Here is a 15,689-nt window from a genome sequence, read left to right as displayed (position 1 = left end):
ATCCAAGCACTTTTAAAGTAGTATTTCCGAATGCGAACTGAGCGTCAAAAAATTCCCTTACTGAAAATCGTATGCGATTCTTCTATCTTGTTTTATTTTAGTTGTTAAGCGTGACGGTTATGCTTTCTCCCAATCGTCTGATCGCTCGCCCGCTCGATGCCTGCTTGTCCACCGATTTAAAAGAGAACGGATGAATGGGTATCGACAAACAGAATATGGTAGCCTGAGATGTTACTGGTGGTGGAGTTAAAATTAGCCAATAGAATACTGATCTACTGATAGTTTTGATCATGTATCGATCGTGCATGTTGTAGTTTTAGCATATTCAAATTGATGTTTCTGTCCAAGAACAGGCCCCGCCAGGGTGCGGGCCTCCGCTAACAACTCGACGTTAACCAATACGCCGCAGGCGGCATCCAGTGAACCTAATGTGACCTTCGGTTCTCAAGATGCCTACAATAAAAGAGGTTCGTAACGAGAGAGGTCGGCTTCCAGGCTTTTAAAGGCAAGAGTAAAGCGTTTAGGGACTTCAGAAAGGACCAGTCCAAAGAGTGTTCAAGTATTACATCAGTTCAAAGTTTCTCCATTACGAAACCTGCAAATTGAGAAGCCTAAAACTTCGAAATTTCACAAAAGCTTTAAACTGCATTTTCCAAAAGCTCTCGATTTCCAAGCATATATTTGCAATTGTTGGTTTGTCAATAAAATTAGGGATGTCAGCATCCTAAATTTATCATTCATAATAACATATTATAACATCCCTTTAATGCAGCAGGAAATATGTTAGTCCCTATTGTCTGTTCCTTTTAAAGTTCAAGTTCTAATTTTTTGCATCCATCGGCTTTCGGCCAGGCCTCATTAACGTTTTACTGGAATTTTTCGAAAGAAAAAAAATTCCCCTTATGTGATGATTTTGTCCGTCTGTCCGTCGAGCCGTATCAAAAGTCTGGTTTCAGATTACGAGCTGAGTGGCAAAAAATCGCCCTACTGAAAATCGTATGCGATTCTTCGTATCTTGTTATTATTAAGTCCAAGGGCTGCACTGTATTTGCACATTTTACGTTATTTTCTCGCTTGTGTCTAGCCGCTATCTTAATTTCACATTGAAAGCACGTTCTAAACGGCTTGTAGATCAATAAAACCAATATGCAGGTACCGTGTTTAATAACAATTCAGCCCATTGCAATAATTCTTTAATTTGGGAAACATTCATTTGTTTTTCTTTCTTAATTAGGTACATAACTTTGTCCTTGATCCAAGCTGAAAACGTACCACCTACTAACAGATACATCGATAAACTTATGTAACGCAATTTTGTTACACTGTAGATTGGAACAATTGAGGCAATGGCCGTGTTTGCGTGAACAGAATCGGATAGATGGTGATTAAAAGCAAACATCAATATTGAATATCAACAGAAAATTAATCAAGCTTTTCCTGAGGGGAATTTTACAAATGTATAATCGAGATGTCAAACAAATGGACGATATGGCTGAGTGTTGGATTTCATTTTAAAATGACCAATAGATTTAACAGTTTACTACATCCCACACGTAAAACGACGAATTCGTAGAAGCCTGATTCCGCCACGCAACGGTATGAAGTAATAAGTATTTACTTCTTTAGTCACGCGAAATGGCAGCGATTACGGAGTTGGGAAGTTCGCCAATTAGTGCAGAAACTTTAGTGGCAAAAACAAATAAAAAAATTTTAGCTGCTAATTTTGTTGGGAATTTCCTCCATTATTGAGGATACAAGCGAGAGATTTTTTGTACGTCAAATTAAAATTTTCGTAACATTGCTACTTCTGCACCATTTCTTGCGAAATTAAACCATCCCTGAATGATGTGGGGACAAACTTTCGAAAGTAATCCATTAATTCAAATGTTTTGCCACATGTAAACGGGATGTGCTAACTTTTTTGTTGTTGGACATAGAAATTAGATTAAATGCGAAATGTTTTAAATTTTTATGTGTCGATTAAATTCCGTCAAATTCGGATCCAGATTGGATTTTTACGTGATTGAAGAGAGCTTATTATAATTCCAATGATGCAAGATTACCGAGTAAAATCAATTATTTTTACATTTTAATCAAGTAGATTATTATTTCATCACTAAAAGAGTAATGAAAAACTCATATAAAAATTCAATATTGCCACAAATTCCATGATTAGTAATATTTTCATATTAAGTTTTTTGCTACATCTTTTATATAATATCCGACAGGTATTTATTTTTTTTTAAATCGGTTTTTTTTCCGTTTTACTTCATTAATAAGTTTTAATCCCACCCAAACTTTCAAATTTTCTAAACGGAATGTTTAATATGGCAAGAGTTTATTCCAGTGACAACACCCCACGAGCAAACGCGATTTGAGATTAAGGACGAGGTTAATTAAATTAATTATTAACCGTTTTTAGTTTCCCAATGTTAAGCGAAAATTCCATGCAACAATGGGTATGAGCTACCAAATTTGGAAATTTCAGACCGACCATTTGAGTGAGCACAAATATCGGTCGCTAAGCAGATGTGTTGCAGTAAACCTCGTATGATTAGATTGGGTCTAGTGTCAAAAGAAGCGCGCTTAATTAACCTGAATTTCAAGATTAAATTAATCTTTTGGGAACTTCTTCGTTTTATTTACATGCTGCCGATTGTGCGCGGACTTTCCGGTTACCGAAATTCGTTGCATTTTAACTAGAAAAATACTTGTGTGAATGTAAGTTTTCAGAAAGTACTGAAAATGCGCAAAAGTGACTGATCTTACGGTCATGTTGTTTGTCATGTCATTTTCACCGTCAGTCCGTCCGTCCGCGGCCTTAACTACTCCTACAGTTTTATAGTTATTTATAGTAAAAGTGTGTTATATTACAAATAAGTCACGCGAGAAAAAAGTAAGCCCACGAGGCCGTCAGGCCGAGTGGGGTTATTTTCTCAAGTGGCTTATTTGTAATTAACACACGTGCACCATACAAAACTTTATCCAACACCTCCTCAAGCTGGTTTAAAACGTGGAAATCTTAAAACTGCGTGTTCCGCGAAAAGCTAGAGTGCATGGAATACAAAAGCAATAATTCGTTGCTATGGGGAATAATAAACAAAAAAAAATTTAGTCAGAAAATTTTCTGAATAATGGCAGATTTGCAAGAACCCCTTTTTGTTCCTGAAGAAGTAATGAAACAGGCTGAGGCAGCATGTCTTAGTTTGCTGCCAAGAAAATCTAAAGACAATTACGACAAAGAGTTCCGCCAGTTTGAAGAATGGAGGGAACAGCAAGGTCCGAATGGAGTCAACGAAGAGGTCATGCTGGCTTATTTCCACAATTACAGAAGAAAATTGGCACCTTCTTCGATGTGGACGAAATATTCCATGGTAAAAAGTACTTTGAAGGTATATAAGAATGTCGACATATCAAAATATGGAAAACTGATCAGCTATCTGAAGAATGAAGCAAGGACTCACAAACCTAAAAAGGCGAAGACTTTGGAAAGAGAACATGTAGAGAAGTTTTTGACACAGGCACCTGATAGTAAATACTTGATGATAAAGGTACCGATTCATAATTTCTTTATATATTAGCTTTATGTTCATGTGTTTTGTATTTTTCTAGGTTGCATTGGTAATGGGGATATCAGGTGCCTGTCGTTGTGATGAAATCACCAAACTGACAGTTGATGATATTGAAGATAAGGGAGGATACTTATATGTCTCCATACCCGACTCGAAGACAAATGTGTCACGAAGTTTTACTATCATGACAGAAGGATTCTCTATAAACATTCTGGAGCTGTACAGGAAATATGTTTCTTTGAGACCCAAGAACGTTCCACACCGCAGATTTTTCGTGAATTACCAGAAAGAGAAATGCACTATCCAGGCAGTTGGTATAAATACCATATCTAAGGTACCCCAGGCAGTTGCTTCCTTCTTGAACCTACCCGAAGCCCACTCATATACTGGACACAGCATGAGACGTGCGTCTGCAACTCTTCTGGCAAACGCAGGAGCCGATATAACAACACTGAAACGCCACGGTGGATGGAAATCGTCCACGGTGGCCGAAGGCTATATCCAAGATTCAGTCAACAACAAAATCGATATAGCCAAAAGGATTCAAGGAGGCGCCAAAAAAAAAAGTCGTTGATATTCCGTTAGCCTCGACTTCCTTCTCGAATGAAATGGATTGTGTTTCTGTTGAAAATTCTTCCGACATACTTCATGATTCCAACGAAACATCGAAGAAGAAAACGATTTCCTTTACTTTCAATATCAATGTGAATTTAAATTAGATTTTTGTGTTGATTTTGTCAGAATAATTAATAAAAGAATGTTCCTGTACTTTATCTTGCTAGTGAGTTATTTTACGTCCATAACTCATTAGTGGGTTATATTATACCTTACTCGTTTAATTTCGTCATGATAATGACTGGATAACATAGAGGTGTTGGGTAAAAGATGTTTAGTTCGATATTTTTGAATTCGGTAGGTTATAGCGCTGACACCGAACCACAAAAAATTGTGATAAGTTGGTAAGATGCGCATGCGCAGACTGCGCAATGTCAACTTTCTTATTTATGGAGATATTTTCTTGGAAGTTTTAACCACAGATCTAATATTTATAATGTTATAATAAATTATATTTATAGGTATTAATTAGACCCCCTTATGCCCTCGTGTGAGTTTTATTTATTTCACTCATTGATAAATGATTTTGATCGTGCGAGGCAGATCTCATCCCCTTAGATCCTCGTACTATTATAGTCTTTTTTTTTGCCGAATAATGACTGCTGGAATAAACTGCCTGATGATAAATTGACTGGCGGAGTGGCGATTATGACCGCTAACTTCACACTGGCATGCCCAACGAGGAGCTGAGCTTATTACGTAGGAAACTAATGTGAATAAATTTCTGATAATTTGTAGGTACCTAAAAGTAAAGGTAAAGCCCGACCCATCTAAAATGTTTTCCGTTTTATACACCTCTCTGTTTTACCGAAAATTGACACATAGGTACTTATTTTTAAATCGGATGTCCTGGTTGTTAGCGCAATTTGATTAAAAATCAAGTTATATTACAATATAGTAACGAAAAAGTTGTTTGAGTTGTCAAAATGAACAGAATTGAAATAGTATATTGAAAGACAAGTGTTACAATGCGACCTATTGTAATACGACTATCTTGTGGCACGAGTGGCGACGCGAAGCGTAGCCACGAGTGTCCGCAAGATAGGAGTATTACAATATAGCATTGTAACACGCGTTTTTCATACTATTTTTTCTATTTCGGTGCTTTAATTTAATTAAAAAAATCATTATCAGAAACTATAGGGAACATTAGAACTAACATGTTTTACGTTGGGAACACTTTTTATGCCGTTAAGTTTTAGGTTGGCAGCGTAGTAAGACTGACATTTTGAAGTTCAAACATGGAAGTACCCAACGAAGTACCTACTTGTACTAACTAGTAACTGCCAACTTAAGAGATGAGTTACCAAAAAAAACGACTATAATCACTGTCTTTGTACAACTGTTTTCCGAAAACAGTTGTACAAAATCATCATTGTGACACCGAAATAGAAAAACGTATTTTTTGATTTTTCTTAATTGCAAGAAGAAACACTGGTTTTTATTCATTTTTCTAATCTACGCGAAATTTGGAGTTAATCATCAAAGGCCTAAACGGAAAAGTTCTGTAATTGATAATTTTTGAAAATTTCAGTAAATGCCCCCCTTGCCGAAATAAATTCAATTTCTCACACCGATTCACCTGTCTGAAGTCTACTTCCGGTTTGCAGTTGATCTCCGTCTTAGTTGCAGATTCAATATAGTGGCGTGTTTTCTGCTTCTTTTTGCTTGATTTTGGTTCCAGTAGTTTGTATTTAGAAGAGCTTGTTTAAATGTACTATGTAACAATGTATACAATGCTAGAACCCGGGTTTTAAGTTACTCCAAGAGGATCAATTCGTATCTAAATCAACAATTTTTTTAGCGCATTTTTGCAAAAAATTTTTTTTGTAAAAAGTAGCTTTTAATCTCACTTTGGCTGGCTGGCTGGCTGGCTGGCTGGCTGGCTGGCTGGCTGGCTGGCTGGCAGCAAATGTGGGCGCGTAGAAGAACTCTTGTAGAAAGGCAACGGGTGTACGTGTATCTACAAGGCCGTGTAATTTGTAAACCTTGGGGACAGGGCTACATGATGTGGGGTTGGCGACATCTGGGCGTCATCCTCGAGCGTAGTATACTAACGTGAAGGTTTTTCAGTTTTTTCCTATCTTCTACTACAGTTTTGGTCCGATTCTTTTGAAATTGGTGTCGTCGGAAAGATGTTGTAAACGCGCACAACTCCTGCGTGGCGGAATTTTGTTTTTTGTCATAGGGGCGAAATTAACGACCTTTTGCGAGGCGGCGCGCGCGTCTTCGAGAAGTAGTCAGGCGCCTTTTACCTTCCGTTGCGAACTCACGCGGTTTAACGTTTCGTGAATCTCGAATCGCTGTCTCTCTTTCTCGTGTCGCCAATNAATGTGGTAGCCCCCGACACGATCTTCCTGATGGTGGAGTCAAATCTTCAAACGCGAATTGCGGGTGAACGGGACGTCGGAAGTGGGTACCGTAAAAGGGAATGTGGTAGCCCGCGACACGATCTCACTGATGGTGGAGTCAAATCTTCAATCGCGAATTGCGGGTGAACGGGACGTCGGAAGGGGGTACCGTCAAAGGAAATGTGGTAGCCCCCGACACGTTTTTCCTGATGGTGGAGTCAAATCTTCAAACGCGAATTGCTGGTGAACGGGACGTCGGAAGGAGGTACCGTCAAAGGAAATGTGGTAGCCCCCGACACGATCTTCCTGATGGTGGAGTCAAATCTTCAAACGCGAATTGCGGGTGAACGGAACGTCGGAAGTGGGTACCGTCAAAGGGAATGTGGTAGCCCGCGACACGATCTTCACTGATGGTGGAGTCAAATCTTCAAACGCGAATTGCGGGTGAACGGGACGTCGGAAGTGGGTACCGTAAAAGGGAATGTGGTAGCCCGCGACACGATCTTCCTGATGGTGGAGTCAAATCTTCAAACGCGAATTGCGGGTGAACGGGACGTCGGAAGTGGGTACCGTCAAAGGGAATGTGGTAGCCCGCGACACGATCTCACTGATGGTGGAGTCAAATCTTCAATCGCGAATTGCGGGTGAACGGGACGTCGGAAGGGGGTACCGTCAAAGGAAATGTGGTAGCCCCCGACACGATCTTCCTGATGGTGGAGTCAAATCTTCAAACGCGAATTGCGGGTGAACCGAACGTCGGAAGTGGGTACCGTCAAAGGGAATGTGGTAGCCCCCGACACGATCTGCCTGATGGTGGAGTCAAATCTTTAAAAGCGAATTGCGGGTGCACGAGGAAAGTGGGAAGCGGTTAGTGAATGTAGTAGCCTTCGACAAGATCTGTTATTGATGGTTGAATCGAAAGTGGCTAATAGAATACTGATCTGCCACACAAAAATGCGCTGAAGTCCCTTCGATCTCAAACGAGGACTTTGATAATTTTTTTCTTTGAAAGGGGAAACGTACAAATTTAGAAGATCATAAAACGGTATGAGTAAGAAGTGTCAAAGAACGATTTGGTAATTATTTAAACATAAAACGATGTCAGAACAACGGACTGAGCTCGTGAATATTCCTCAACATATCAAACAAGTGTAGGACATATATTGAGAAACTGAACTCGTGTACGCTTCAAGGCAAGCTTTCTGTTAGAAAACATTTCTATTATGAACTTGCCCTAAATGAGAATTTTCCACTGACATTTTGAAAGGATGTTAAAATCGTGTCTATTGAACCAGATGCGATGATAAAATCGTCTTCTTTTACTTATTTCTCGCATAGTAAAATAAATCAGACTTGTAAATTATTCGATAACCGACCATGTGAGTAATCACTACTAATCGATTCAAGTGGCGGTTAATAATTTACAACATCTGCATAATTAATTCTAATTTAATCAATTCATTAAAGTAGCAATGTTCGTAGTATAAGTTAATTTGAGTTCAATTGTTGCAATTCTGCCAATTAAGAATGGAGTAAATTGACTGATATAGGATAGTCAAGTTTACATTTCCTTATTTTTCTGGAAAATGCGGACAATGCGCTAAACTAAAAGGCAGTAATTAGGTGAACGCATTTTTGGTTTGCTCCGTATTTTTAAAAAATGTGCACACTGTAAACATTGTAACAAACGCCTATAGACATTATGAACACTTCTCGTACATTCCAGTAATATGAATGACTAAGTTGAAATGTGTTGTGGTAATGAAGTCCTGCGGCTCTTTAGCACTGATGTAGTACAGGGATACAGTTTTATCGGGTAACAAAAAAATCTTACTCCCTCGAAGCATCATAAAAAGCAAAGTGCCCATTACAATTAACATCAAAATTTATGAACTGGGTTATAACATCGCAAACGAAAATGATAAGAAAAAGGATATCGAAGTCGACATAAAAGACCTTAGTGTTACAACTTTGTGACATTAATTGTCCAGAAACGGCTCTCCCTTGCCTTACATGCTGGTAGGTAAATGTCCTACATAAGAGGATTACTTTATACTTTTTACGTTTATCTGCGGTATAAAAAAGTTTATTACTTAATTATCTTTAATCGCGTCATGTATACTTCTCATATTCACGGTAGTATTGGGAGAAATCATAAACTTCACCCACTACCCTGTTATACTTTCAAAACGAGATTAGCTCCGAGTACTGAAAGCAAATATTTACAACTGATTGTATGGGCCATTTTTGGGTTACCCACATTACTAAACGCCCACTTTGATAACCTTATTTGTACAGTTACATCATAATTTTCAGATTTCATATTGCCGATTTATCTGCGCCAGTACGTACTGCGATAAACTAACATATGACAGGCAAATAAACTAAAATTAGTAAAGAAACAATGAATGTGTTGATGTTTTCATTTCTGTTTTAGTATTTTATTTTCAGATAGTGCAAAACAATGTTATCTGCTGTTATTAATTTATTTTTGAAGCAATAAGTTATTATTAAAAGTATATATTGTGTTTTTTAATAGAAATATCTTTTATCATGCAATATAGAAAAAGTATTCTTGCAGTTGATTATTTTTCAGTATGTTCAGCATTTTAAATCATTATTTCCTCCTGATGCGTCCGATAAGGCTCACAATAGGACCAAAATGCGTTCCCAAAAATATTTTACGTTCCTAACTTTCACAATTTGTTTTCTTAAAATTTGTTAGTCGATTCTTTGATAGACAGAAAACCTACGTGATATAAATTAAATAATTAAGACAAATGGTTAAATATGAAAAATATGGCGGTGAGTAGGTATTCAATTTATGTAATATTGGGAAAAATATGAGTTTACTAAGTAGATCCGTCCACTTTAGCCCAAAACTATCGCTTCTGATGCAGGGAATATTCCGCTATAGTTGTTGTAATCTTTTTAGCCGAGAAGGACAGGGACAAGACAGCATTTGTTTCTCCCCGGGGGTTCTATCGATACAAACGCATGCCCTTTGGACTTCAGTGTCGCATTTTTATTAGTTAACAGTGTTTCTCGTCTAATTGCTAGGCAACAGATTTTCATTACCTAAACAACCCAAATTTACTCGGTAAAATACAAACCTCTTGTGCAATTATAAGTGACAAATTAACGATAAAATATCCCACGGCTATGTGTTTTATTCAAATTTCCGTGTAGTGAAATTCTAATATACCAATTTTCAACTGATCCTCTGTCATTGCCGGCGCATCTGTTTTTTAACGAGATTTGAGCGTCTATGGATCCATCATCGTTCGTTTGAGAAAAAAGTAATTACATGTTTTTTTAGAGTTTTCTGGTTTAACAACTTTTATTTAAAAATTTTTCCATTTGACAAAAAATTTAAAACAAAACTACGAAAACGTCCTAATTTGAAGTATATATTTTGATAAAATCTCATTAGGTTTCATACGGATTTGTGCGCGGATTTTTCCCCATACGTAGCTGCACCCAGCACATCAAGACCCTACATTCCAATTTTCAGTTTATCCCCTTTCGTGTGCTATGGCTGTACGCCATATGGAAACACTAAAGTCACAATATCAGAAATTAGATCTGTTGTAGAATACTCCTATTAGGGGAAATTCGCAACTGGAAATATTGATTTTTGATTATAATTGCAAACAATAAATTCCGAGAGGGCTTTATTCATAACCCACATCGCTATTTATCATGCAGTTATGACATTAACTAAACCCAAAAAATTATTATGCGCAGTACGTAAAACAAACTCGAAGTTTCCTCAGTTTTAAAAATACAAACTTTGTAAGTCCATAACTTTTCTTCGTCGTATAATGATTTAGTGTTCGAGCGGTACGTGAAGGGGTAGAATTTCATTATGCCTAATTAAGCAGTATTGGAAAATAATTAGAACTTCTGTTCATGCACATAAAGAGGTGGCTTTTGTGTACTAAAAGAGACTACATTTTTTAATCTCCATCTCTATGAACATATTCCATGTCTTAAAACGCGAAGGAAACGCGTTTCTTTCATTCTAAACGGCTTTCAAAAAAAATAATCGTAACGTTAAACGACAATGGCCTACGCCCACACTCAGTTTAGTTCTTTGTAGAAATTTAGAAAGGCTGTTTCCTTTTCAATATCTCAACATGCTAAAAGGGGATGAACGCTTCGTTCTAATGCCGTAATTTCACATTTTAATAAAAATAAATCACTTACCGAGTCCCAAATCGACCCAATGTTCCACGACGCTCCAGTTAACACTTTTTGCCACTCTGTTTTTCAGAGCTAACAACTGACACAAATCACTCGTGCACAGGTTCCTCTCTACCACGACACTTTGGAAACTACCGTCGTCGTTGTAGAACTGTAATTCCTCCTGAAAAAAAGAGAAAACGAACACATTTAGGTTGTATATTTTACAGCCAGGATGTTACCTACACGCACACAATTCGAAGTGGCTTTGTCTTAACAATAAAACTGAACAAATTATTTATTCTTTAGAAAAAACAACCAACATCCATAATCATGAATGGTTAATAAGGCACATATTCCCTAGTTTCATGCATTGGTATTTTACAAAAATTTGAGATAAATACCTTCCCGTAAAAATTTACCTCAGATCATAAACCACCTGCGTTCCAGTTCATAATGTGACACCAATCATAAGACGAGAACCAGACGGGGAGGGGGGTGCTATCAAACACAAACAAGATGCTCTCTTCAATTATTTAAATTTTTAAAATGGAGCGCCAACTTACAAAATTAAAATTATAATGCACTATTATACTATTCTTTACACTGTGAGACCAATTTTGTGCTTTGATTTTCCGAGCACATTTATTAATCTGAAAAGTATTTAGAAAATCTTTCAATCCTTGCAAGAACTTTTGAAAAATTATTCGCCTTGAACCCAAATTTCCACCCGGAAACCACTCCCGAGCATCTAATCCACTAGACAAAGCTCACCAAAACACCAAGCTGTACTGTTCCTAGAGAATATCAGAAAAATCACCCATGAATGTTTTTCTACAATCGATATCCAAAGTAGCGCAAATGCCTATTTGACAACGCAAACGTCATCTTTTTCGAGGAATGTCACTTTGTCGCTTATAAGCGACAAAATAGAAAAAACGCTCGCTTTCCCAATTATTTACTATAAATCAAATATGCATTGCTCAGAGTATCCAATGACAACGAGTAAATGACATCTTTCATTTGGGCATAAGATTAAAATGATTTGAGTGAAAAATTTAAATTTCTGGAAATATGTGAACTGATCGATTGTAGAAAAAATCTTGTGTGTAATTCGAGCGCAAATTGATTGTCGATTTCAAGAGATTGCCGCGCTCCTTCGTCGCGCGTCAACTGTCTCTTTCAATCGACAATATATCATTTTGCGCTCTTAATACACAAATAGCTATTTCTAGAGAACACTTCCCAAAAAAGCAAATGTTACTTTGCCATGCAGAAAGTGAAAATGAACGTGAATTGATGCGAGTGATTTCCGAGATAGGCCCGTGTCAATTTTTAACTAAACGTCAATGTTTCGTCCACTTTCGCATCACTCATCAGGATTCTCAATCTATTTAAATTTTTGAAAAACTCGCTGAAAAACCACCAGAACGCATTAGTTTTCGTGAAGATCACTGAAAAGGTTGACAATATAGTTAGCACTCCAGTAGTGTCAAGCCCGGCTATCCCCTCTCCCCTTTTTTCTGATGACACAGTGCTGCATTGTGATTGGCTGCGCCATTTTGTTGCGGTAAATTTGAAATTGTGCGGGAGACTTGAATTGCTGTTCCGGATGTCGGCCATTTTGATGCGGTAAATTTGAATTTGTGTTGGAGATTTAAATTTGCGGGAGATTTGAATTTTTGAATGTCGGCCATTTTGATGCGGTAATTTTGAATTTGCGCGGGAGATTTGAATTGTAGAATTTCCGAATGTCTGCCATTTTGTAGCGGCAAGTTTGAATTTGTGCGGGAGATTTTAATTTTTGAATTTCCGGATGTCTACCATTTTACAATGGGAAGTTTGAATTTGTGTGGACGATTGGAATTTTTTAATTACGGATGTCTGCCATTTTGTTACGGTAAATTTCAATTTAAGCGGGGAATTTGAATTTGTTACTGTCATCTTAAATATACAGGGTGTAATGATAGTTATATACGTGGTATTTGTGATCGATGTTTTTGCACGGGTGCCAATAGGTCGTTAACTGGTCGACCATTTTGTTCCGATGAGACCAAATTTAATTGCGTGTGTCTGTATATTTGAAATTAAATATATAGGGTGTAATGATAGATATACATAGGATGTTTGTGTTCGGCTTTTTGGTCCAAAATTTGCCATGGTGATTATGGCACGTAGACGGGAATGCTTTTATTTCTGTTTGTAACGTTATATTCCAGAGGGCTAGCCCAGAGGGTATTGTGAAAGCTGAAACTTTGGTATAATGACACAAAAATATGCCGATCGGTTGCAAGACGAAGCGCGTCGTCTGTTTTACAATACGACGATAACGTTAAATAATACAGGAATCAAAATTCTGCAAATACGACTTAATGTATTAAGTGATATGTGTTGTTGTGCGAGGATTTTGAAAATGAGTCGTGATCAAAGTGTGTATTTCAATTATGAGACTTCTATACGAATCATCGATTGCTTAAGACTTGTTGACAGTGTTATAAACAGAGTGTACGATAGAAACAGTTCGTATGTGAATAGCCAGGATTTACATATCGTTGTCCGTAGTGACGAACATAAATCAAATAAGTATGCTATTGTACGATCTAGTTTGTAGGTAACTTCACTCCACATTAGAACTTATCCAGAAACGAATGGAAGAAAATTGAATAGTAGACTAGTTTACTACCGTTTGCAATACGTAAAAGACAAAAATATGAATTAACAAACTACTGTCACTAGTTTAATACTATGCGTAGGTGTCTTTTTACACAAACGAGGGCAAAAAAAGTTCTTTAATTACAAATTGCTTGTCTAAATACACTTTCAATTTAACAACTGTGTATTCTTTATCGATATTTATGAATTAGATCGAATAGGAAAGGGGGATATTGCTTCATGGCCTTAGAAGTCAACATAATTTATAACATTGCTGTTTCTACTCTGAGTAGGCCTTATTCTGTGCTTCTGTTCACCCATATAGCATAGCGAGGAAGACTTTTTCAGGTCCTACTGTTTGTTCACCCAGAGCATAGGACCACAACACCTAAGTATACTGTTGGCTCATATAGCGTCGGTGCACCAGGTCATATTGTTCACCCATAGCGTAGAATCGTCTTCATTCGTGTTACAGCTGCATTAGGGCCTTCACTGTTTTAATAGCGTGACAGTCCTATCAATAAAAGTCGCTGACACGAATCTCCATATCTTCCTTCCCTCGAATCTCCGCAGAAACAGAATCGACTCAATTATCACCACGCCCCGTAACACTTCAGTCGTCCTCACCTAAGAGAAGAAACCGCCAAACCGCCAAAGTGGTGACAGTTACATACGGCCCCCCACCGCTTACATAGAGTCGTTATACCGCTGGCTGAACCGAAGCCCACGTCGAAGTTCCTGTAACCCCCTCACTACACGCTAAATAATTAAAGAATTTGCGAGTTTATTTAGAAAATCAACATTTTTGATTTCGAATAGGAAAAGTTCAACCGTTTTTACCGCAAAAGCCTTTATTCTCTATAATAATGGCATGTAACTCGTATTTCCATTTGCGAATGAAGGCAATTTAATGAATACATGAGAGGTATGAAAATTACAGAACATGGAACAAAAATAAATTGTGGGGTATTGGGGGATATGCTTCTAAAGCCTACAGGTAAATCAACTAATTAAAACTTTGGAGAAGCGCCCGTTAAGAAGTGTCAAAGTTGTCTATCAAATGATGCATCGTGTTACTATTTTCCCGATTAAATTAAATTTTACATCCCTAAATGAACGAACGCATAGGAGAGAGGGAAGTCAAAGAGCCTTATATGTAATTAACAATTCAGGCGTGAATTTGAGGATCAAGTCGGCCCGTGTGCATATTCGTAAATAGCCCCGCAGCATTTTTGTACAACTTTGCTTATCAAAAAAATTTAAGAAGACAAATCTTAAACCTGCAAATAACCTAATAACCTCAGCTGATTAGGATACGCGTTCTTTGTGAAATAAAAAAAACTGTACACGCAAAGCATCGAACCCGAGCCGCTCCATTGCCCGCCGAAAATCCATGCCACTAAACGAGCATGACACACATTCAATCATGATTAAACTGGGTCCACATTCCGAAGTAGTTGTGCTTGTGGGGAAGCATGCGCGTGTGGCGCAGTGGAGTGATATTGAACATTTTTCTTGTGTATTATCTATACAATTCGAGACATTTGCTGGTGTACTGTGGGCAGGAACTTGAATGTATCAGAAGCTGAAATAAAGCCGAGCTCAGAAAAACATCATGTCTGGAAAAGATAAAAGAAACTTGATGACCTTCAAAGGAAATTGAGGGAAACTTCAAAAGAACATGAAGGGAATTTGAGGGAAACTCGAGAAAAATTTAATGGGATATTGCGGCCATATGGGCGGGAGAACACGAAGATCTTGAGTGGCATTTGATTGTAAATTGGGGGAAGCTGAAAAAGAACGTTGCCAATGCTTAAGACGAATTTGAGGAGTAGGTACTTGACAACAAGAGTGGTTTATGTTGAAATTGAACTTATAGAGCATGAAAGACATTTGAGAACTTGAAAATGATAGGGATAGGGTTCTTTCGTTGATTGCAATAACTGAAATAATTCTGCGCTCTCTTAACACCATCTTTTCAAGTCTTTTTATTGTCTCCTGTAATGATCTTCCTCAAGAGGCCTACCAGATTTTGGATCATAATGTATGGATTCTCGGCTGAAAGTGTTTGATAGTTAAAAATTATTGCGTTTCATCATTGTCATTGTCATCGTCATTTTCATGACTAGGCAGATTCGTTCTCCTCGTTAACAGAGAAAAACTGCGTAGGGGACAATCGACCAAGTTTCAGGATGTAAATTTGGCATTTGTATCGAACATTCGACCGGAGTGCTTGCGTAAGAAGAACGGCTATCATCTACAAAGGTTGCTGATAATTATTGACCCTCATTACAATAATCTTACCCAAGTGACC

At 37.7% G+C, this 15,689-nt stretch overlaps 2 protein-coding genes across 4 annotated transcripts in view; one reads left to right on the top strand and one right to left on the bottom strand.

Moving 5' to 3' along the window:
* The window catches only part of LOC116170828 (growth factor receptor-bound protein 10-like), a 188,285-nt gene that overhangs the window by 65,420 nt on the left and 107,176 nt on the right, over positions 1–15,689 (bottom strand). For all 3 annotated transcript variants that reach the window (XM_031487352.1, XM_031487351.1, XM_031487350.1), the window contains exon 3: positions 10,748–10,907. In XM_031487352.1, the coding sequence (XP_031343212.1) occupies positions 10,748–10,907 (160 nt within the window). The remainder of the gene's footprint in view (positions 1–10,747; positions 10,908–15,689) is intronic.
* LOC116170829 lies at positions 3,112–4,150 on the top strand. Its single transcript, XM_031487353.1, has 3 exons — positions 3,112–3,279; positions 3,332–3,551; positions 3,613–4,150. The coding sequence occupies exons 1-3, from the start codon at positions 3,263–3,265 to the stop codon at positions 4,144–4,146; spliced, it is 771 nt and encodes a 256-aa protein (XP_031343213.1). The 5' UTR covers positions 3,112–3,262; the 3' UTR covers positions 4,147–4,150.

The sequence above is a fragment of the Photinus pyralis genome, unplaced genomic scaffold, assembly GCF_008802855.1.
Source record: "Photinus pyralis isolate 1611_PpyrPB1 unplaced genomic scaffold, Ppyr1.3 Ppyr1.4_LG5, whole genome shotgun sequence".
NCBI classification, from domain to species: Eukaryota; Metazoa; Arthropoda; class Insecta; order Coleoptera; family Lampyridae; genus Photinus; species Photinus pyralis.
Note: the sequence above shows the minus strand (reverse complement) of the source record. Positions and strands in the feature narration are given on the sequence as shown.

Excerpts from the sequence above, each read along its gene's own strand:
- LOC116170829 (XM_031487353.1), top strand. Across the intron at positions 3,552-3,612 it reads GTAAATACTTGATGATAAAG|GTTGCATTGGTAATGGGGAT; the intron begins GTACCGATTCAT and ends GTATTTTTCTAG.